This window comes from Siphateles boraxobius, unplaced genomic scaffold (genome assembly GCF_051911475.1).
Source record: "Siphateles boraxobius isolate OS27281-9 unplaced genomic scaffold, OSU_SipBor_1 25, whole genome shotgun sequence".
In the NCBI taxonomy this organism is placed as follows: Eukaryota; Metazoa; Chordata; class Actinopteri; order Cypriniformes; family Leuciscidae; genus Siphateles; species Siphateles boraxobius.
In genome coordinates this window covers 1,315,341-1,340,796 of record NW_027508866.1, presented here as the reverse complement: position 1 = coordinate 1,340,796, position 25,456 = coordinate 1,315,341, and the positions used below count along the sequence as shown (strand labels likewise).

Here is a 25,456-nt window from a genome sequence, read left to right as displayed (position 1 = left end):
CAATGCAGTTTCTCTTGAGGTGCCCGTGACTCACATTGCCTTAGAGGAAGAGGAACAAGACTTCCTCTATCTCACCTAGTCCGGTGGTCCCAGAGCTCCCAAGTCTGTTGGTCCCAAGTCTGGTTTTCCTGGAGGTAACAGAGCTATATGCCACGGAGGCCGCCCCAGAGCAGGCCCCTTTCCCTGTCAGAGCCACAGAGGCCATCCTAGCCAGTCCTGCCCGATTGAGGATGCCGTCCTCTCCCTTTATGCCTCCGCAGCTATGTGTGTCTGGGCTGCACACACTTCCCTGCTGGCTCCCCTCACTCCTGCCTCCCCTGAGTTGGCCACTCTCCCTGTCACGGCCACAGAGTTTGTGCCAGAGCCGCCCAATCCCCCTGCTCCTCCGGCTCCATCCAAGCTCCCTGCACCATCCTGGCACTCTATGTCAGGATTCCAGACCCACCAGAGCCCCCCTGGTCCAGCCCCCTTGCTCTGCTCTGGCCTTTAGCCAGGACTCCAGACCCACCAGAGCCCCCCTGGTCCATCCCCCTGGCTCTGCTCTGGCTCTCAGCCGGGTCTCCAGACCCACCAGAGCCCCCCTGGTCCATCCCCCTGTCTCTGCTCTGGCCCTCAGCCATGTCTCCAGAGCCACCAGAGCCCCCCTGGTCAATCCCAATGGATCTGCTCTGGCCCTCAGCCATGTCTCTAAAGCCACCAGAGCCCCCCTGGTCAATCCCAATGGATCTGCTCTGGCCCTCAGCCGTGTCTCCAGACCCAACATAGCCACCTGGTCCATCCCCCTGGCTCTGCTCTGGCCCTTAGGCAGGTCTCTAGACCCACCAGAGCCCCCCTGTTTCATCCCCCTGGCTCTGCTCTGGTCCTCAGCCAGGAATCCAGACCCACCAGAGCCCCCCTGGTCCATCCCCCTGGCTCTGCTCTGGTCCTCAGCCAGGAATCCAGACCCACCAGAGCCCCCCTGGTCCATCCCCCTAGCTCTGCTCTGGCCCTCAGCCATGTCTCCAGAGCCACCAGAGCCCCCCTGGTCCATCCCCCTGGCTCTGCTCTGGTCCTCAGCCAGGAATCCAGACCCACCAGAGCCACCCTGGTCCATCCCCCTGGCTCTGCTCTGGCCCTCAGCCGGATCTCCAGGCCCATTGGAGTCTCCCTGGTGCAACCCTCCAGTTGCTCCCCGGTCATTTGCCTGGTCTCCAGACCTTTCAAAGACATCCTGGTCTTTTCCGACACTGGCTTTGCTCCCCACCCTCCCTCCACTCCTCGTCTCTGTTAATTGACCCCTCTTGCCATCTTGTCATGTTGGTGTGTGTCTGTCCTCTGTGGTCATGTTGGTGTGTTGGTTTTGTGTTGTCGTGTGATTGTTTCTATCCTTTTTCAGTGTTCATCATGGGGCCAGTTTTAACTAAAAAAATCTTTTTTAAACAAACATGTTTTATAAAATCATTTTTCAGCCCTTTTAACCATTGTTTAAGGAAAGGGACGAGTCAATATATTATATATTCTAGATACCTTATTATTCAAATTAGTTTGATTTTTAGAATGCACATTAGCTTCCCTTTCCCTTATAACTGGATTCACTTTTATATGTTAATTTTCAAAACACTAAAATGAGAGGTAGCAAAATAATTTTCTTTAACCTGAGGACAAATGTATTTAAAAAGTTTGTGTGACCGGTTAAACTCTACATGCACCTCATATGCAGATTCCTACACAACATATCTTTAATTTGGCCTAAATTACATTGTTGTGAATTAAATTCATTGTTGAATTAATGAATTTTGCTTATTTGTCCTGGTGTGATGGTGTCAATATAAGCAGTTGTTAAAGTGAGATGTATTCTGTTTGTATAGTTGTATGTATATATTATACATTTTATGCATGCATGCATTGTATGCATTGGATTGTACAGTTTTTGTCACGCAATCTGTTTCTATCCTAATTATTTAATGCATGTAATGTATGTGAGTAGTTGATTTCACCATATCCTCATCAGTCAAACATTCAGTATAAGCTATTGAGTCTTTTGTCATCCTTGAATCTACTAACTTGTGTTATGTCTTTTGTACTCTAATGTAGTGGATGCAATGCACAACTGCGAAGGCAAGATGGAACAGAGGTGAACAGAAATACACTGAGGTGGCCTGGTGTTCACAACCCACTCATAAACTCAGCCCAGCAGCTAAGGAATGTATTTAGCCTGTAGGGCAGATAATCCGGTAGTGACTGTGTTCTAATTTAGAAATGTGTTCCTTCTTTCTCTAACTTCCTTCCAACTCATGGACATTGCTTACGATGCAGGAGTGCCCACTATTGACAGAGCCTGTGCAATGGGTTTACATTGAATACCTGAAGCCCTTGATCACTTGGAACCTTCTATGGACCTGATTTATTAATTACAGTTATGTTTTATATGAATCTTTTTATGCACCACTCTATAGACCTATAGGTATGCTTTGACTGTTGAGAAAATGTTTAACCAAGGGAGTAACTTTGGGTTGAGAAGTGGGGGGGACACCAAACGGGGGAAAATGTTTTCGATTGGAAATCCCATTTCCTCCATTTCTATACATTTAGGGACTATGGTGATACAAAATCCAGGAAATAATTAAGTTGTTTATAATGATAAATTCTGCCAAAAAGATTAATAGGCTACTAAACTATGTATAAGAAAAATATGTCTTACTTTATTTATTTTTTAATAGCCAAGACTTGAGAGAATCATTTTATAAAGTTAAAAATTTTCGCTAAAAAATTTCACATTTTGTGTGTGAATAAAATTTAAATGTGAGAGACAAATTCCACTGTTAAACAAACTTTTATTTCAAACTAACCGTTAAATCTGACATTAGTCAGAGACACATCCACCAAACCGCAGGTACACAAGATTATTTGTTACACAAGATGCAAAATTGAATCACAATCTAACAAACATAAAAACAAACATTTAACTTTAATATAAAGAGATTTTTTTATTGTCCTCCATCTATCTATTCAATCCCATCTCTCCATATACTAACTATCCACCCTTCTATACTGTCCTTTCTCCTCTACTCACATGAAAAAACCAAACACATGCTTCCTGTACTCATTCGCCATGATAAACTCCTGGCAGATGTTTTCCTTGCTGACTTTATCCAGCATTTCTTTGTGAATGTGACAGACTGCTACATTGTTAATGCGAATTTGTAACATTGTGTTTCTCAGCCAGGTCTTCAACCTCCTCAGAGCACTGAAGCTCCTCTCTGCTTCCGCAGAGGCAGTAGGAACAACCATAAGTAGTCGAATAAGTGCTTCAACTTGGTTGAAAAGTCCACGGACTTCAGGCAACTGATTCCTCAGAATAGTAGCGGCCTCTGAAGTGGTTGTGTATGAGTATTGGAGCTTAAACATATTCAGCTGCACTTTCAGTGACATTTCATTTAATTCAGGATACTGGTCCACCACAGCAGTGTCTACATCCCCAGTTAGGAGGGCTTCCTCCAGCTTCGTCAGTGTTTTCAGACTTCCCTGATCAAACCTCTCCTTCACCTGGATGTCCACAGTATCCAGCACTTTGAAGAAATCAGCTCTGTAGTGTTCTTCTGGGGTTGTAGGTGTGTGTGTAGTAGTGACATTGCCAATGAAGCGTTTAGGTGGACGGCGGATGTGGGGCATGGTTATGGGCTCAATATTTAGCTTGGTAATCATCTCTGTTGCGTGGCTGTATATCTCCTGGAACTTCTCCTCAGTTCTCTTTGCCCTCAGGGTGGTCCTTACACAATCTGCTGCAGAGAGCATACCAGACACTGTTTCTGTTCGCTTCTGCAGTGTGCAATTAAGGCACTCCAACTCTTGGATTACTTCAGTGGCCATCATGAGCCCTAAAACTGTGGTACCTTTTCCAAACCTCTCCAGCAGCCCTCTTGCTGTCACACCAGTGTTTGAGGCATCTGTTTGGTGCATGTCCTCTAAGCTGAGTAGCACGGACTCGTACTGACGTAGCACAGACCAGATTGCTGGAGTCCTGGTTGTCCATCTTGTTTGACACAAGGGTTGCAGGTTGTTAACTGTCCCAGATGCTGCAGCTGCAATATTCACAAATTTTGTTTTGTATTTGCCTGACATTGTACAGATGTACAGACAGCCAAGCTTGTGGACCCAATCCAGGGCATCAGATGTTAGTGATGACGCTGTACAAGCAGCCTGGGTGACCAGATTTGCACAGTGGGCGCACAGTGTACATACAAAGCCAGTGGCTGCATCTCCCTTATCCTGGCCTGTGCTCCCTTTCTGTTGCCTGACATGTTCGCTGCTCCATCATATGTTTGTCCACGCAGACCAGACAGCGGAAGATTCAAGCGCAACAACACATCTGTGGCAACTTTTAATAGGTTTTCCCCAGTAGTGCATGAGACTTCGTAAAACCCCAAGAAGACCTCGTGAGGGACCAAATCATGGTCTACATACCTGACACATATGGCTTCCTGTTCAGTTCCTTCAATGTCCTGTGTTCCATCAATAATAATGGAATATTGGAGGAGAGGCAGCATGTGAATTGAGCTAATGATTTCCCTAATTATGCTGTTTGCAAATAGATTTAAAAATTCATTCTGGATTTTGGGGGATGTGTAATCGTGTTTTCTTGTTGACAGCCATTTCTCTAAGCCAGGGTCATCTTCACATCTTACTTTCAGTAACTGGTTTAAGTTACCCTCTTCGGCTTCATGGCCCCTAAGAGCAGCTCCCTGGCGTGCCAAGAGCTGTACAGAGCCCGCAATTTTCATGAGACACCGTCTTGATTCCTGTTGCTGTGCAGCTTTGGCTGAAGATAACTGGGCATCTACTGGTTTTGTTTTTTGGCAGTGGGTGGTGATAGCAACTTTGTGTGCATTGCTTTGGACATGTTCTGAAAATTTTTGAGTTGCCTTTTTCCAGTTTCGGAAACCAGTTTTGAAAAATGTTGGATCTGCATTCTTGGCCAAATTAGAATTTTTATGCCCAAAAGCTTGAGAAAAAGCATAAGATTCCATTGACTCCTGAACTATAGTGGAGCCAAGGAAATTCACGGTACCACTTTTCTTGGAACCTTAGCGTTTTGTTGGTGAGCTGCTGCACTGCAATGAGCTTCGGGTTAGCGTGGTTGGGTTCAGCATCCTGCTTGCCTACCTGCACTTCTGCGCCTGTTCCCTGTCTTTCATATGAAATATGAAAATGTGCAAGCCTGTTTCTGACATGACATAATTCAAATTAATTATCTGAACCTTTACACAGCACATACCTGCAACTCAGGTACAAAACAGCTACTTCTCCCTGTCTCACTCTCCTTGTCTTTAAGCAGCTTCACCTCATCTGTTCTCTGATATGAAAGCATGGCACAAATAAAAATAAACAAAAGTTCATCACAACTGAAACTATATTATAACGGTCAACAGAAAAATATCAGGGCCTGACTCTTTGTTTCTCTCCCACCACACAAGTGAGCAGGTAAATAATATGAAACCACACCCATGTGATGATGACCATGTTAAAAAAATATTCTAAACAAATAAAAACATGCTCTTTGGCTCCTACAAGAAGAACATTTAATTTGATAATATTCAAACTGTATTCACTACTTATCATGTACAATTCTTCCCTTTTATCACCAACAAATCAAAATCACCTGGCCTTTCATACAGCACATAACCGACCTGTAACGTTGTGCTGCTACTGCCTCCCTGTCTCACCCTCTCTGTTCTGAAGCAGCTCCACCTCATCTGTGCTCTGATATGAAAACGACTGAGTTATGATCATATTGAGTCCACCAGCGTAGCCAGAAAAGAGTCTCTGGATGTACATTAGAAAAACTGGGTGTGCCACACTTATTTTCAGATTAATGTGTAAAAAATGTGTAAAGAACCCTGACTCTGCATATCAATAACTACAGAATACTGGGCTGATGTGTAAAACTATACTCAGGCTCGCCACATAACCATAATACTATATAAAATATAGGCTAACTCAGGGCTTGACATTAAGCCTTTTCTTCGAACAAGTAAATCGGTCATTCACTGTCCAGGCAAAAAATTGGATTTTCTTTTGTTTTAAATATAATTTATTCTCTCATCAGTGTTCAGTCAGTTTTTACATACTTAAATCTTAAATTTGATCAATAAATTAAATTATAATAATAAGACACTATGGCTGTTACCAATCAAATTGAATAATTTACACTGAAAAAATACAACTGCATTAAATAATGTTATGAGATTGTTTTAAATATGTTTTGAATATGTAAATATGAAATATTAGAAAGCATGATACTTTTAAACAAGAAACTAAATCACCAGTAGGAGGCGGCAGGCGACCGTCTTAATTAGGGAGTCATTTATTCAAACGATTCATTCAAACTGCTGATTTGTTCAGGAATTAGGCATTTATTTATTAATGGGTCATTGAATCTTTTACTCAACCGATTCGTTCAAAACGCTGAATCATTCAGTAATGAAAACACTTTACGTGTTCTGTGAGAGGTGTTTTCTGCTGTGATCTTTAGTTTGAACTATTTTCGATGCTGAAATAAAGAAAAACAGTCAATATAGCGTATAAAATGTAAGTGACTTAATATTAATTTCTTGTTTATTTAACAGTCATATGAAATTTCTGTAACATTTTCAATTGTGATGGTATTCCACACTCTTGGTCGTGTGATGTTGCTTAACTGTATGAATATAAAAACTCGACATGAATTTTTACCGCTGTATGTTCACTGAGTTTCTGTGTGTGAGCTGCGCTCATTTGTTTTCATTTCTCCTCATGAGGCGAGATCCTAAACAGCACAACCTTACCGTCAGACAGTCAGCGGCTGTTTGCGGATTGGTTGGCAGTCCGAATGTCGGCAGATATTTTTAAAAAATTAACCATTTTAAATGAACAAATATTGTAAGTGATCAACAATAGCTCAAGTTTAGAAAAACATTTATTATTAAGACTTTAAAAAATATTTCTGCATCTGAGTATAATGAGTTGAGTTGAGTATAACATTAAACTAGCAGCCAGAGTCTGCTTGTCATACATTGCTGACAGAAAACGCTGCGGTTTAAAGTGGACTCGTTTTCATAGAACACAGAATGTTCTAGGGCTAGGCAACATTTAATGTTTAGCTAACAGTCTAAAGTTAACGTTACCTAGCAACAGTCTATGTTAACGTTAGCTCAGTCAATGTTAGTATCAACAGTTGTAGACAAAAAAAATTTGATTACCCTGACCTGAGCTAATTTACTGAATCAACCAACTCACATCTCCTTTCTTTTTTTCCATCCATGAAGATATTAAAGTCACTTGTTGCTGGCGTTTCATGACTGACTGCGATACCGGCTGCTCAGTAGAACTTTCAGTGCGCTTACACTATTAAGAGTGTGCACGAGACGTTCCTGCCTGTACGCGGACGCGCGCATCGACAGAGACAGGCATCATGTCTGTGTTCTGCTCGGTCCTGCTCCTCCGTGGCGATGTCGGCGCGCAGTTAAAAAATCATAACAAACGAATTTGAAAGTGGGGGGGGACACGGACGGGATTTTGAAAAGTGGGGGGGACATGTCCCCCCTGTCCCCATAGGAAATTACGCCCGTGTGTTTAACTAATAGTAATCTACAAATAGCTGCATTTTGGGATATGTAGTAGTGATTAAGCCTTTAAGCGGTCGAACCGGTTCAGAATGTGCCTAAATCGGACTTTAGTTTCAGGTTGATGACAGAACACACACATCTGAAGTAGCGGGCATCACCAAATCAGCAAATAAGCATGCCCAGATGGGTTACTGAACCAAATAACCATTTGGAATGATTGAATCAAACCTGCAGGCAGAGTTGAAAGTCAGCTTTTTGGTCATATCCGACTCAAAAAGAACCCGTTCTAACTGTCAAAGTTTTCCAAGGATAAACAACTTTGACAGAAATGAAAGCTTTAGCATAAAGTTCTGCCAGGAAGACTCAATGTTATGTCACTCATTACTTTCTGGTCTATCCAATCACTATCTAATACTTGGAGTATAAAAGATTGTTACTTACACATGTTTGAGTTTGCAGATGATGACGCAAACATTCACCTCCATCCTCCCCACCAACACAGGATGGTCCCTGTCCATACCTCCCCGGGGGTCGGCTGCGCCCCTGCTTCGTCTTCAGACAGGATATGCAGAGTCCGCTACCCTCCGAAGTGAACTATGGACGGGGCCTGCGCCAAAGAACTTTACCATCCAATATCTTTGTTTGCAAGTTCTTTGTTAGTTGTTCATTTCAAAATGGTTATTTGGTTTAATAACTCATCTGGACATGCTTATTAGCTCATTTGGTGCTGAGCTACTTCAGATGTGCATCTTGCATCATGAACTCAGAACTAAAGTTTGATTCAGTTCGACTCTGTTAATATGCATGAAGGTATATGAATAGATCCCTCAGTCAGAATTGATTATGTTAAGATCAGCTGAAACTTCCCTCACCCAATTAAGTAAGAGGAATGGGCTTTCAAAATGCCCCATGAAGAAGTGCTTAGGGAAGTTAGCAACTGTATGTTTAAAGTGTAGTATAAGACAGCATAGGACATCATGCTACCATGGGAGAGTCCTCCTGCTTTTGTAGCTGAGAGTGCCTGTTTTTATTTCGGATGATTGTGCACACCTATCTGATATTACACATGGCAAAACTCTTAGGGCAGATCCCTACTACCTCTTTACAGTCCAATCAGATTTTTTTAATGAAAGTTCAATTTAAGCCATACTTTATATAGTTGTATAGCTCTCACCTGTTATCTCAAACTATTCATTACTGTGAAGTATTGAAAAGAAAATCACTTACCCACTTAGCACAACAATGAAGTCCATTACATTCCAGCCATTTCTAAGATAGGAACCCTTGTGAAAAACAAAACCAAGTGCCACCAGCTTGATACCAGCCTCAAAACAGAAGATCCCAATGAAATAAGGCTCTGTCTTCTCCTAATGGACCCAATGATAAAGAAACAGATAAAATGATTAAACAAAACAAGTGGTCAGATTTCATTTTCAGAGTTAGTATTGTAAGTAAGTTTCTTTCATAGGGACATACTCTACTAACCCATCCCAGGGAAACTGTAAGTACAGCGTTCAGTAGTTATAATCCGTTGTTTGCTTAATTTGTGCCTAAGAAATTGGCCTGGTTTGATAGTGTTAGTGAAGATTGAAAAACTATTAAGTGTATGTGCTGTGGTGGTGTAATTGAAGATTTGTATTGTTGCATAGTTAAATTGGTGGCCATGTTCATTAGGAATTGCTGTTGGTTGACATTAGCTTCTGAGTAAAATAATGAGGTTTATTTTGGACTCTGGGAGTCAAATACTTTAAATAATAAGTAGTTTAAGTAGTAGCAAAAGTTTTGAAGGTTCAATTATGTTTCTCTAGAATATGGGTATATTTATGTTTTTAATGCTTACCAGCCTTTTGGACATAGGTGTCTTGTCCTCACCAGGAAGATGTTGCTCCAGGGATAAAACAATACAGTTGGCTATGATGGTGGCCAGGATCATATACTCAAACGGAGTAATGTCATAGAAGTCAAGGCAAAATATTATATCAGAGCAAATAATGCACGTCATTTCTAACAACTACTGAATTTAACTATTAAATACAACAATTAAATTTAAACATTTCAGCTCGCATCTAAACAATGAAGACTCTTCTCTTCAAGACTCACAATCTCTATCCTTACTACTCAACATATCCAAAAAAGCCTGCATACCTGCATTAATTCCCTTTTCTCTTCAGTAGGAACATATACTGCATGCACATTAATGGTTATGAGTCATTCCGTGTCACCAATTTTGATCATTTTTTGTCCGGTGAAAGAAATACTTAAATGTCAAAATATTAAATATCGTGGATGCATATTTACTATTCTGTAGAGAGGGGTCAAAATGACAAATTTTACCTGAGATTTGGAGCCAAATTACAGGGGGATAAATATGACTTTAGAAAGATGGCATCATTATTATTTTTTTTTTACACAGAGATTGGTAGGTCTATTAGTTAAATCTGTTGACTTAAGCAATCTTTATTGCATTACGTATATGCCAACAGTAAAAGTCAAAAATGAGGAAAAGCATTCTTGTGTTTTTTGCCCCAAGTTTGCATTCCTGTAACTCAAGAATTATTAAAGATATCTTAATATTATTTTAGGTTCTGGTTCTTAACAAACATTTATTTTGGTATCTTCATTTTAAAGTCCCTAGAGTATATGGTTCAATCCCAGAGATATCTTAATGTGGAGCGGCTCGATGAGTAAATTGGTCAATTAAACACATTTTCAGTGGTCAAAAACCAAATGTGGTATACAGTTGATATTTTTTCTCTTTTAAAGAGGAATATCTGAACAACAAATAATGTTATCGTCTATTCTTATTTTGTTGTTAATCTTTTTTTTTTTTTTGATCGATATGTGTATTCTGTAAAATTTCTGTATGTATCTCTGCAATTACAACAAAAAAAAAATGAACAGCAAATAAGGTTAAAACTAGAAATGTATCTAATTTTTTCTATCAACACCATTGTATAGATTATACCTGTCTCAATGCCATCAATTTTCTTTTTCAAAAGTTTGCATGCATGTAACTCTTTAAAAGTATTAGAAATTGGCTAAGCATTAAATATCCTTTTAGATCCTAATTCTTAATCATCTTTTCATTTTCCTTCATTTTAAAGGCCCTATATGGTTCAATCACATAGAAATGTGGATCCCAATGCGACCTCATGTTCAGATTGTTAAATTTGACCCATTTTCATTTATCTTTGTCTTTCGTCAGAAAAATATTTGGTTGATTTGACATGGAATGACCCAATGTATCAGTAGCATATGGACTTGTTTGATTAAATGCATAACTAATCATTCTTATTAGTTGACTTGTGTTTGAGTGGATGATGCAGGTGAGAAGCATGCATATGCTCATTAACAGATTCACAGTGGCTGCATTGTCTTGCTTTAGCTCCTGTCAGCCTTGATTAGCTTTGTAGTGGATTACCCACAACTTGTCAACTCAAACCCAACATATCAAGTAGAAGAATTGTGCATGAAATTGATCGTTGGTCCATCCCCTAATAGCACATTCACATCCATTAAATGTTGTCTGCCACACTCTAAAATATATTCTGATAATGAATGAATGAATATCATACAACACTTTGCATTAATATTTTGAGATATGCAACTTCTAATGAAATTATGTTCAACCAACATATTACATTAAGTAGCATTGTAGCATAATGCTACATTATTCAGAAACTAAGTTGTTCTAACTACTTTAGTGGTGGCATTGGAGCCAATTATTTTTATGTATTCAGTAAAAATAAACATATAGAAAACCACATGTTAAATTTCACTTATTTAGCATGTAAAAATGAATATGTAAGAAATTACTTGTCACTACCTTTAAAGCATAAAGTAATGTATTCTTTGAAATAGCCAACCACAACCCAGCCACCCATATCAAGGGCCTGCCCACACAGAGTCCGAAATTTTCATATGCATTTTTTTGTATTCGTAATTCTGTGGCTCTGAATTGTCAAAACACCATTCAAACACCATTCAAACTGCTTGCTACGGATGCGAAAAACGGAGAAAATCGAACCCGATCCGATTTTTTTAATGACGGACAAAAGTTTTGGAGGGAGTGTGCAAGCGTGATTGACATAACATGAGGTCGTATTTATTTTTTAACGTGCGAAAATTTCTGATGTGAATTTCACAAGGGCCTTTACTCTTCAGCACAATGCTAACCACTAACCACAAAAACCTCAACAACAGAAACTCTTCTAAAAGTCAAACATAACAGCATTAAACACATTAAAACTTAAAACATTTACTCTCCTTATACTCTCAGTCTATGCAAAGGATGCAGGGAACTAGAAACCCGCTGGTCAATTTTCAAATTTACTACAACTTAATTTAAAAAAGAAAATCGGTAACACTTATTTTAAGGTGACGTATTTACACGAGTATTGTAATAACAGTACATTATGCATAATTATAAGTAACTAACCCTAAACCAAACAAAAACCCTAAACATAACTCTATATTAAATACATGTAGTTAATTAACATTACTATTCTCCTTAAATTAAATTGTAACCAAAAAATCAATTAATGAACAAATTTGAGTTAAAATTACAGCCAATATTAAGTTGATGTGATGTTCAACATTATTATGTCAAGAGAATTAATCAAAACTTAACTTAAACTTAAAAAGCTGAAACAAATCAATAAATCTGAATTTTTAACTTGCAACCATGAATGTATTTAAGTTGGGGTAATATATCCCCTGGATTTCTTTTTAGAGTGCATGGCTCCGGGATGCAATTTAAGTGAGTAAACCTCCCAATTATATTCTGGCAACACTGAGAGTCTAGAATATCTTTCTTTAGCTTTGGCTGCATCCACCAGAATGCCTTGGGAACCTGTGTCAATGTGGAAAACGTCACATCTCTGCTTTCAGTTGATTCTGACACGTCCACTGGAAGACCAGATGAACATAAGATATCTTCCTAGTAGAAGAGAAGATCAGAATCTACAATGTTTTTAAAATACAGTATAAGCCACCCTTTAAAGCAAGCAAAATATGACCCTAAACAAGTAAAAAAGTCTTAATTATTGACATAATTCTTTTTAGTGCTTGATATTGATAAGTTTGTCAATTTGAATTAATTTCTCAAGCAAGCTCTAATAGTAGAGAGCGATATTTAAACCATTTCAGTACTGTCCTAACTTCAGCAGCAGATATCATTCCTTGTTTTAAATGAAATAATTTACTACTTATTTCTCAGATTCTAAAACCCTGGTTGCCCAATCTAAAGTTGTATTGATAAGTAAGGGAATGAGAAAATGTTACTGTTGACTTTACAGTGGATTTGCAGAAAAAATGTTGGCCTGTAAACTGGATTGTCAATGAAAATCATTGTGCATCCATGAAACACAGCGAACAAATCCAAAGAAAATACTACAGCAGGCCAGGATAAATACGAACAATTTTGAAAGCACCATCTGAAACTGCCCGGTAGTTATATTGTAGTGTAGGAAACAAGTGTGAGTCATCATTATGAGAACAGTTAAACTAAAACTTGGAAGATGGTACTGATACTTCAATGAACTTTGGTCCAAAGGTGTCACACACAATTTTCAGCTCTTAAAACATTTTTGAGGCCATAGTAAAATTATATTTCCAAGCCATTCCATAATTTTTGCCATATGCTTTGGGTCACTGAACTTCTTGGGCCAAACATAACCCTAAATGCACATCTCTAAGTGATAAAAACATATGTTTCAGGCTCCTGCGTTTTGGTTTAGCTTGCACCAGTCTGTCTTACAGTCTCAGATCATAAAATGATCTCCAAAAGGATTTCACATTAATGTTTCTTTGGAAGAAAAACAGTTTACAACTGAAATGTCAAATGGAGTTGTCAGATTGGACAAATAAGAGTGTGTAACAGCTGAGATTCTATTTGCAAAATTATGAGTAACATACCATGCAGAAAACATAGCAGTCTAGAGATAATCCAAACTCGTCAAATCCAAAACACAAGCCAACATAGAAGATAACTCCAAAACCTACAGTTGGTAGGAATTTAATTGACAGAGACCAGCCATGGGATCAAAACAATGCAGACAATATCCATAGACCACTCAGAATTATAAGAAAACTCCCTAGCAAAATCTTGCAAATATGTTAAACACTAATTCTCTATTCGGGACAAGTTTTCTAAACAATGTTCTGAGTTACAATTCTTATCATGTACTGATAAGGATGGGACTAATATATCTGTGTTTATTGCAGAGTTGGGACTGTGTGTTTTAGATGTTGGTGTTACAGAAGGTTATGTGTTGTGTTTGCATGCTTCATGTATGAATAATTATTTGATTTATCAATTTCCCGCTTATAGTGGTAGCTTATAATATAACATGTTGTGGCGAGCAGGACGAGGCCGAGGGACGCGAGAGAACGTGCATTACTAACTCCACCGGCCTTGCGCCGTTCTCTCACGTCCCTCGGCCTCGTCCTGCTCGCCACAACATGTAATTGAGCAGAGAAATTAGGCAAATATTAAAATGGACAGTCTTAGCAGTTTCCACCATGTGGCATTCCCTATTTATATTATTAAAAAAATGTTTTCCGGTAGATACCATCTATATAGAAAGCTGAATCTGGGAAATTGGAACACACGTAGTATCTCAGGTAGGCAAAAACATTCAGGTGTTGTGATAATACAATCTCAGCAATTATAGAAATTTTGTGGTTGAGGAGCGAGTTTTGTGATCCAGGGGACCCGGAAAGACGCCCTTTCAATTGGTCAGTGTCACGTTATTTCACCTTTTGACTGTGTTTGAGTTTGACTCTTAGATGTGTTTTTTTCTTGTATCATTGTTTCCTGTTCTGTTTCCTTTGTTTGTATTTGTTACTATGGTTATTCATTGTTCAATAAACGTGATCCACATTTTTCTCGTTTCCTCCCTTAGTTTTTGTTAGAATATATTGAGCTGATTTTCTGTTAGTCTTTGTTCCAATTTTGTCTATGTTTGATTTGGTTATTCTGTTCATGGTTTTGATAATCATGTGACGCCTGGTTTTGATGATCCCACCCGGCCCCCCACTCCCACTCCCACCTCCTCTGCCTATGCCATCCCAGTTCTTTGGCCCCATCTCTGCTGGCTCGCTTCAGCCCTTTGGCTCCTCCTTCGCTGGATTCTCCTTGCAGCTCGGATCCGTCTTGGGCTTTCAGGTCTCCAGTCCGAGCCCTGGACTCCACTTTGGTCTGTCGACCCATCATCTCCACCTTAGCTCCATACTCCCTCGGCTCCACCAAGGTCCGCTATCCCTCAGACTTCGCCATGCTCCCTCGTTCCTCTGGCTCTGCCTTTGTCAGTCATCACCTTGGTTGCGCCATGGACTTCCGGTCCTCCGGCAATACCTCGTCCCTCCAACCCTTTGACTCCACCTGGCTCTTCCTTCCCTCCGGCTTCACCATCTACTCTGCCCCGGTCTGCCAAGCCCCTCATCTCCACCTTGGTCCTGTGAGCCAGCGGTTCCGCCTCGGCCCTCCAGTCCATCTGTGTTGCCCTGGGTCTTCATCTCCTCGGATCTAGTTTTAATTTTTAAAGTTTTAAATAAGTATATTTTTCTTACACAAACGCATCAAATTGCTTCAGAAGGCCTTAATATATCTCAGATTGTTTTTGTCTGAAATATGAAAGTCATATACACATAGGATGACTTGAGGGTGAGTAAATCATGGGGTAATTTTCATTTTTGGAGGAACTATCCCTTAAACGACTATGTACTTGCATCAAAAAAAGAACAATGTACTTATTGTATTGCAAAAGACTTTTTCTGTTATTTAGGTGGGATACGGATCATTTTAGGAACAGGTTTGGTGGCATGGGTTAGTTTAAGTGTGGGTTGAGGTTTAAGGGAAGGTCAACAGTGTAATTATAGATGTATTAACATGCAGGTATTTTAAAATGTAAGTACAATGTAAATACATGCATGCATACAATAAGTGCATTGTATCAAATTATTAATTTAAATGTTAGTACATAGTAGTTAAGGACACTTAATGTAAAGTGGGACCGGTAATTCATTGTTTGATTAATGTGATCCACCTGTTTCTCGTTTCCTCCCTTTGTTTTTGTTGGTATATTGATCATGTTTTCTGTTAGTCTTTGTTTCAATTTCGTCTGTTTGGTGGTAGTTCTGTTCGTGATTTTGAAATTTCTGAGTATTTTATTATTTTACTTTTTTTGAGTTTGTCAATAAACTAAAGATTGCTGCATTTAGGTGCTGCTCTTTTTGTTTCTCTGCTGCAAACAGCCATGACAGTCAATCACATGTTCAAAATTTAAGTATCCTATTTTATATAAATGTATATAATTATTTTTTATTATTATTGTTGCAAAACTGATGCTGACGTAATAATGAGCCTTTTTAAGTTTCAAAACTTTATCTTTTTATTCTTACGAATTGAGTGAAGCGATGACATAATATTGTTCTTGTAAACTGTTTCCAATATTTCAGAAATAAAAGACTATTTTTAAAATGCATGTGCTTGGCAGAGGTCAAAAAAGATTAACAAAATTACTTTTGGATTGATTGATTCTTGTAAACGTGGACATTTGAACGACCATTAAATTGCCACATTTTTATAAAGAATAAAAAAATAAAACCTGCTGAGATTTTTTTTATGGATATGGTGGGAGGAAAAAAATAATAGCTAACTCATGTGAGAAAACCCATTGATTTTTTTTTACACTTAATGACCATTTCAATGCAAAACCAAATGAATGGAAATCCAAATTCATTCATGTTCTCTACAGCGTGTCTGAGGGGGAGATCAAAGGGTAAACCTCAATGGCCAGATACATGAGCCCAATGACATCATCACCAAATAAACCCGCTTCAAAAGCGAACAAAGAATGGTTTTAGTTGTGTGTGTATGCTGGGGCAAACAGCACTTTTCCTGTTGATCATATTTAGTAATTTGAACAATTTAGAACTTACAGTAAGTCGGCTGCACTGACTGTGCTACGGAAATGAATGATACCTCAAATCATGCAGCTTGTAGAGAAAATCTGTGCTAATACTTTCTGAGCAACCAGAGCACCAAATTTCACCATTCTTTTCAGATAAAAAGATGGTTGCAAGAGTGGTAAAATACTTGGAAGCTATAACACAGCCACACACACACAAACACACACACACACACACACACACACAAACGGCATTATAAAATAATACGCACAGTAATGTCAATTCAATCAGGGGCACTAACCTAGAATCTTCATCTTTTTTATTTTTGGCATCTCTCTAGCAGCGAGAATTGCCATGGCAACCAGCATTCAACACTTAACCTCCTCCGGGGAGGTTTGACTGAGTTCTGCTCACCTGAGAAACATTCAAACATTATCTCAAATGCTGCTTGTAATGCATTTTCAGGCTCAAATATGGAAAACGAGTGCAATCCTCAGAATAAATATGTGCAGTGACCAGTTCCTGCTGATTGGATTGGTAGCTGTCACTTGTGAATTTAATCAAAGTTAAAGGATTTTTAGGAAATATTAAATATATTGTTTATTGTGTGACATAGTGGTTAATTGTGTTGAAAAATACAATTAATGAAAGACATGCTATAGAGTACACTGAGAGGATGGGCTTATACATGAACAAGCAACCGGAACTAAATCAGGGTGCCAAGTTACTATTATTAGCAGTAGAAAAATAGTAGTCAGCAAGACCAATTAACCGTATAATTTTCTCATACCTACATGTCTGTTTCTTCCTTGGATAATTGGCTGTTATATGAAAATTGTAGCCTATTTATTCACTTGATCCTTCACTGTAAAAAATAAACATATAGAACCCAATACATGCAGATTATACCATGCTGGACAAACAGTAATACACATAAACTTTACTGAATGGCTTGGATTTGAGTGTAATATTAATATAGTGTATTGGGTACTGTCCTACCATTGCATTGCTAGGAAAAGACATTTGCCATTTATTTTCCCATCTCCGAGGCTTGTTGCAATTTTTTATGTCATTCTGACTATAGCCTGGAGAAAAGTCTTTATTCACAGTCAGAACATGCTCTTTCTAGAGGACCTAATAGAGTTGTCCATTGTGGGTTTTTTTCTTTTTTTTCAGTTCTTATTATTATGCACATGGATTCCAACTTGATGTAATTCTGCTCTGTTAAAGAATACACGACCATCAACTATGAACCCATCAAGCAAACCCTATTTTACATTAGACTATGTCATGACCATAGTGCCTGATTTGTAAACGAATACAGTTTGCATCACATAACCATCTCTGCAAGTATGGCTTTTCTGACATAATAAACTTGGTAGTTCACCTGACACAACAATGTACTTGCTAAAATGTCATTGCGTTTATACATCACGTTTGCTTTTGTTAACATTGTTGGTTAGGTTTAGTGTTGGCAGTACATTCTTTCAAAAGCGATAGAGCATTAACCTTTTAGCACCAGACATTTCATTTCACAACTACCACAATATATACAATTACCAACGTTGATTCACTTTTATCTGTTTTGGATAAAACTGAAAGCATTTTTAGTGCCACTCACTGGACATTTATCTTTGAAAGTTTACATCTCGCAATTCTGACTTTATTTCTCAGAATTGAATGATATAAAGTCGCAATTGTGTCATAAAGTCAGAATTGCGAAATATAAACTCAGAATTGCGAGATATAATCTCTTATTTCTGACTTTATAACATTCAATTGCGAGTTATATCTTGCAATTCTGACATCTTTTCTCAAAATTGTGAGATATAAACTGGCAATTGCGAGTCATAAAGTCCAGTTCTAAGAGAAAAAAGACAATGTTTTTCCTCAGAATTGCAAGTTTACATCTCAGATTTGCGTGATATAAAGTCGCAAATGAGAGTTATAAAGTCAGAATTTGCAAGTTTATTTCTCGCAATTGTGAGTTTATGTCTCGAATTAAGAGTTTATATCTCGCAATGAGAAAAAAAGTCAGAATTGTGAGATAAAAAGTAATTACCTTTTTTATTTGTTATTCTCTGGCGGAAACAAGCTTCCATACCATGCACTGTGGAAGTGGTGGATTGTGATCACTTTTTCCCTCTTAGTTTTGCCCAAATATGCCAGCTTTCTCACCTCACGTTCACAGCCACGAGTTGATACTCATGCCTACCATGAACCTGAATCAGCACCCAAATCTGCGCCAGATGAGGTCATGCCCATCTAAGACCAAACCTGTGTACTACCAGCACCCAAGGTGCTCACATCTCTCACAAACCATAAGCAGGAACTCACACCCCCGTCTCAAACCAGGAGCTTCGTATTTCTGCAGTTTATGGCAGTCTCTGGACTTAGTTATTTAGTTCCCTGTCATTCCCTGTCACCCATGTCCCGAGTCTGCCAGTCCGGATTCCACTGCATTCCTGTTCTCTGCTTATGAGTTCCCTGAGGCTGGTTATGTCCCTGGGATCCATGTCACAGCTCTTGTCTCAAGTGAAGTAAGAGCAGCCTTGGCTCCAATGCCTGCAACATCCACCAGTTCTCATGCGCCTACCATGTTCACCCATGCTTCTCTATCAGCCACACCAAGCTTGGTTCCCAAGTATATCTCTCCTGGCCATGCAGAGTCAGTTTCTCCAGCCAGTGGGGACCACAAGATCAATATACAAGTCAACCACAATCCAACATCCCAGGTCCACCACAGCCACAAGGTCAGAAACCTGTGATCAGATCCACTTTGGCATCATCGTCACAGCCCAGGTGTAACAAACACAGATTAAAGCTGTTATCATTCTCTAGCATTGAGCCATTATTGAGTCTTAATTGCAATTATTTAGTTGTATAAAGTTTAGGATGTTATGCAGTCTTTTGGCCATATGGAATCCGCCCATCGGGAAGATCTCTGTAACTGTTTGGTTGATGATTTAATGCTCTTGTCCTTTTGTTGTACTATTTTTCAAGTCTTTATTTTGAAGTTCTGTTCTTTGGCATTGAATTGTAATCAGGTGTGTTTTGTCATTAGTTAACTAGTCTTGGTTAGTCCGTATGTCTTGTTGAATAGTGTTGTTATTGGACATGAATACATCCAATTCATGACAAAGACCTACATACACCCACATACAATCTGTATTTCTTGAACGTTTTGAGATATACGTTTTCCACATTTACAGTTACAGGGTTATTTGGTTTTGGAAGAATGATGACATTTATATTCAATTGTCTACCTTTTGATTGCATGCTTTGGTGTCTCGGCAAATATGACTCTAGAGGAGACACGTGTGAGATTACATGTGAGAAAAGCCTCCACATGCCTATATTGAACTCATTAATCTCATATTGGCTAAATTGACCTTGATCTTGTGTAATGGAAGGCAAATAAAACCAAATTTAATGTAGCAATTACGTACCAACTCTTTTTAACATTTCTTACTATACTTAGATACATAAATCTCAAGCAGCTCTGACTATAAACTATGACAACAGTTTTGTATTACACTGTAACGCCCTAGAAAGAGTGTCTAGTGTCACAAAGTCTCACATTTCTTAATGGTAGAGATGCAAACCAATGCAAACCAGTGAAATATGAGATGACAGTCTTAGTCTACAAAACATTGATTGTGCCTTTTAATACAGAACTTGCCGTTCTGCCAGCAAATTATTATTAATTATTTGTTTTCTTTCTAGCTTGACTAAATGTGTCTGAAATTATTTCACCAAACGACTGACAGAAAAAGGACAGCCAACTTCTATCAAAAAAATAAAACACACAAAGAAACAGGTAAGTAAATCTGTGATAATTGCATGCAATTTGTCATTCTATCATTGGTAAAAGAAGAAAAGCTTGTTAAAGGATATGGCCACTCTATAATCCTTTTTGCATATTTTCTTATGCAATTATTCTCAGCGAAGATAAAGAGAGACCTGTTGACGGTGAGACAGTTGTGTTTGGCTGGGATGGGGTTGTAGAGAGCCATGGTCCGAGCCCGTTTTATCGCCCCTGCGGACTCGCTCTCTGCCTTCGCCTCATCGCTCATCTCCTTAGGCATGTCTTCAGACTGAGCCATGTCTCAAGATCTGGAATAATCAATCCCAGCTTTCATAGAAGATCCCAGCTTTACTCCATTCTTCTAATGGCAAATCAGCTTGAAGAATTTGGCACGAGGTTTGCTCAGTTCTGCCTGTTGCACTCCGTAAAGAAACTTTTTTGTGAAAATAAAATGCTTTAAAAAATACAGTCCGGTTTATCAGAAGTCTTTTTCAAAGCATTGTATCCTTTTCTTATGAGTGGCCTGTTCGAAACTCTGGCATTTCTGTATTGTCAAAAATCATGAAATCCTTGTAAAAGAAAATGTCCAAAAATGACACTTTTAAATCCCTAATGATACTTCTCAGGCTATTAAACATGAAATTCTGTCAAAACCCAGCCCATTTTTTCTCCAATGCCAGTCAAAGACTCGATGCGCAGATGAACAGTGTAATGCAGTATAGTTTGTAATACCTGTTACACTGGTACTGTGATCTATAACAGTGAATGTGGTCTTTTACCATCACATATTGCCTCATCTCTCGCACTCACCCGCCCCCATTTCTCGCTCTCGCTCTCTCTCTCTCTGCCCCAGTGCTCCCCCTCCCACACACACACACACACTCATACACAAGCAATGGGAAATCAGGACATAGGAAAACTGGTTACCATGGAAATGTATTTTACATTTTTTAATGTGATTGTGTGAGTGGCTTATCATCTAGTTTGTCAGATGATGAACTGAAACAGATTTGTAGCACAGAGTTTATACTGAGTAAGTTCAAATCTCAATAATGAATAAATCTCTCTTATTCGTTCATGGGTGGTAATGTACCTTTCACAATAATTCACTTTCCAAGCATTGGGAATTACTGTAAAACAACTTACTGATTTTAACATACAGTATTGGAATGTATAAAAGGAGAATCAGTTTGATAGATTATCTGAAGAGGTACACCTTTATAAGAAGTACCTTGTAAATGTTTGTCCAACACAGGCATACTAAATATCTGATTTGATTCACAGTATACATAAATAAATACATATGGAAAAGTGTGCTTTTATTTTTGCTCATCTTACCCTGAAACAGCTGTAAGTGTCACAGTAGCTTGGCAATGATTTCGTAGTGAACACATGATTGAAACAGGCTACAATAATGTAGGTTATATTCAGTCTTTTGGCAATATTAGCATTTGCACAGCTTGTAGTTTTCCAGTGTCTTGCATCATACTGTTTGCTATTCAAACTGTGACAGTCTTCCCTCAAAGTCTAAGCTTACATTTTTCAAAATGCCTTTCTCCATTTTAGAACTGATGATTCTGACGACTTTTATACTTATATTGCATTAACAAACTAAAGAGACACTTGCATTTCAGAACGACTGAACTATATATTTGAAGCACAAGCAATACATCTGTTTCTTAATGTTATGTCTGTTTACTACTCAGAATTACTTTTGGTCTATGCTAGTACTTTGGTTTGTATACTTGTGCCTGTTGCTTGGGCAAAATTGCAAGCGGTTTTGTTGCATGAGGCTATATCTACACCATTTACACTGTTTTATTTGCACATTTAGCTGATAATGAGGCCTAAGTGTTTCAAACAGTAAAACAATGAAATGATAAGCAGAACAACAAACTTTAACAAGTCTAAAGTAGGGATGTCACAGAGAGAACAGAGAACCCAAGAGCGAATGCAGGTAAAATAACAGTCTTTAATGAAACAAAGGCAATGGGCCACCAAAAGGTGGTAAACAGAAAAGTTCTCTTGAATAGATATGCAATGAAAACAGCAGGGATTCCCTGGGCTGAGTAGAAGAGGTAGCGAGTGGTCACAGTTGATAAACAGCAGCAGCCGAGAGGCAGGCAGCAGGACCGGAGACAGCCTTCAGCAGCAGGGTAACTGGGCAGAACATACACACAGCATACACACAGCCAGAGCGTACAAGACAAGACAGGAGACGATAGGAAAACCGGGAGATTAAGACCTCACGAAGCCGTACCAAACCAATACCACAATAATCTGGCAAGGAAGCAGGCAAAGAGGTAACTAGAAGTAGCAAACATAATCAAAGGGAAAGAGAGAACAGGTGTGAAGATGATCAGCTGAAAGAGCGAGTCAATGAGCGTGTGAGTGTGTGTGTTCCTGAGTGTGTGCGTGAGTGTGTGTGTATGTGTAATCAGGAGAGAGAGAGAAAAGAAGAGAGATTAACCCTGGTTCATGACAAGGGATGCACGATACCATTTTTTATACCCAATATACTGAATAACAGCCGAAAGCATTGCTTTTTTTTCTTGATCGTGGAAGTATATTTATACCTCTGTGTGTGTGGAACTGATGATCAATCTAATCCACTTAATACCAGGGATGTCGCTAGACCTATTTTACAGAGGCGTTTTGTTCCTGTCAACAGTTCCATTGCATTTTAAACTTCTCACTGAGAGTAAAATACTCTGGCCGTAAAGTGTAGTAAAATATAGAGGCTGCTGAACGTGTAACGCCAGTTGCGTCATTCTGATCTCACATGCTCAAGTTCAAGGCAGTATGTCCTAAACTGTCAATCTTATCGCCATACAGCCAAAAGTTCTCTCCAAAAATGAATACAGTGGTGTCTTTATTTGAAGTTTGGTGTTTGGAAAAAAGCAAATGGTGATCTAAATTATTATCATTTGTCATTATAAAGCATAGATTTGATTTGTGCTTTAACAATGATTTGGGACAAATATAATGTAATGTATTGGAAATCTACGTAAGGTATACTTTTAGCCAACCTTGACTAAATATAGTTCGGTTTTACACTTTTAATTTAAACTTTTTGTTATGGATGTCCAGATCCGATATCTGTAGGCATTATTGTGCAACTTCGGTTCAAACTGAACACTGCTACTGAGAGTTTCTACAATTTTCAGTGCGTCCTGACACCACGAGAGCATGAGCTCTTGAAGCTCCGCCCTCTTCTTGAAAGGGGGCCGGGAGCAGCAGCTCATTTGCATTTAAAGGGACACACACAAAAACACCACGTTTCTGCTCACCCCCAAAAAGTCAAGTGTGTGTGCGACTGCATCCCGCAGTACAACAAACTACACCCCTTCAAACTACACCCCCTACCTCAAGTTACAGCCTCATAATGAAACAGCCATTCACAATGTCATCAGAGCCCCTCCCTCTGGATTCACTGATTGCATCACTAGTCCTGTTTTAAGCTTCACTATTGCCACCTATTGATAAGGCGTACAGATCTTATATCATATTACCAGACGGCAGAGCATGTGAGCGGAGTGGAGCGGGAGGGAGCGGGGAGCTCGAGCGGGCAGATCTTGGACAGAGCGCAGAGCGGCATTTTTAAAAGGATTTCCCTCTCCAATTTCGCTCAGCTCACACCACGAGTCATGGTGAAGCATGCTCAGTCAAGCCTGACCCTATTTCTATTTAGGAAATGTTGTTGTTGCTCTTTAGTTCTTTGGGAGGTAAGGCTGTGGTCTAAGCTAAAAGTGAAATACTTATGCAGATTTTGTATATGGAGAGTGGGGGGGTGATTTGAGTGGAGCGCAAAGCAAACTGCGTTGAGCGCTGAGCGATAATGAGCGGAGCGGTCTAATGTGGCTTTGAGCAGGGGAGCGGAGGGGTGAACAGTTCCGTGTGCGAGGAGCTGAGATTCTCACCGCTCCACTCCACTCACATGCCAGACGCCGTAAGTCATCATGTTTGTCTTCCTCAGTTTTTAAAGTATTTTAAGTATGAGTACAGTACATTTTAATTTTATGGAAGGGTAGGTTTTGGGAAAGGTTTGGAGTTGAGAGGTAGGTTTTTAGCTATAATTACCATGAGTTTACATGACCGGAGCAAACGTAATGGAACAACGTGTAAGTAAATCAAAACATCTGTGAACATTTCTTATTTGCTTTTTTAAATGTTGTAAGAATATCATGATGAGGAAATGTTTTAAATGTTGGGAAACGCTGTTTTTTACGCACCGCTGTAAAGCGCAGCATTTCCTCTGTGCTTTTGAATGCCATTTTAGCGTCACTGCTTTAGTGTAATTTTTAAATGGACTTCATTAAATGGCTCAACTTCCCCCTCTTTAATTACTCATGTGAGAATTCATTATAAATAATTAATCTTTAAAGAACTATTGAACTCAAAAGTCCCAAAATGTCATTCCGGGTAACTGTCCCGGGTTAAAATCTGAATACAAAAATGTAAAAAAAATATAACTAAAAGTATTTAAAGGGGTGGTGTACTGTATTTTTTCTTTGCATGATTGTGTTTATGGGGTGCAATATAGCATGTCTAAGTGTGTGTTGTTTTTTTTTAAAAGCCTTATTTTTCATAAATTTCACCTTTATTGTAAGCCGCTTTCTCCTCTGTCATTTGAACGACCGGTTGACTTCCTAATTCTATGAAACCACTCCCTCAGAAACAGGCAATGGGCTCAGATTGGTAAGTTGGGCCGGTGTGTTGTAATTGGCTAAACTGCGTAGCGCACGTTGTCCGGAAACTTCACGCCCATTACCTTTACAGGTGAAAGCTGCATGTGCTCCGGTCAAATGTAAATAGTGTCAATAGCCTACTGCCGTATCAGTTTGAGCCAGAATCAGACCCAGAAAGAGGCAATGAAGAGAGTCAAGCAGAACCTCCCCACGGCTCTTACAAAACGTTTCTGAATGGTACATTTTATTATTATTATTATTATTATTATTCTATTCTATTCTACTATTATTATATAAGAATTTCGATACGCTGTTACTTGAAAATGCTACTGCTGCTTATAGCTTTTGAGATACGGTTTTCTCCTTATTAAACATTTAATATAACTGAATAAATGACCGTAATACGTTTTTTAAAGTTATTGTTTTATCGATATAATGAACAACCGTTTATCTATTCACAAAAC

General features: G+C 39.0%; 1 protein-coding gene across 1 annotated transcript in view; it reads right to left on the bottom strand.

Moving 5' to 3' along the window:
- Positions 1-21,184, bottom strand: part of cacna1eb (calcium channel, voltage-dependent, R type, alpha 1E subunit b) — a 131,008-nt gene extending 109,824 nt beyond the window's left edge. Inside the window, exons 1-3 of the mRNA XM_077242049.1 lie at positions 20,394-21,184; positions 9,424-9,529; positions 8,811-8,950 (exon numbers count right to left, since the gene is read on the bottom strand). Coding sequence (XP_077098164.1) covers positions 8,811-8,950; positions 9,424-9,529; positions 20,394-20,602 — 455 coding nt within the window. The 5' untranslated portion in view covers positions 20,603-21,184. The remainder of the gene's footprint in view (positions 1-8,810; positions 8,951-9,423; positions 9,530-20,393) is intronic.
- Positions 21,185-25,456: the final 4,272 nt, after the last annotated feature.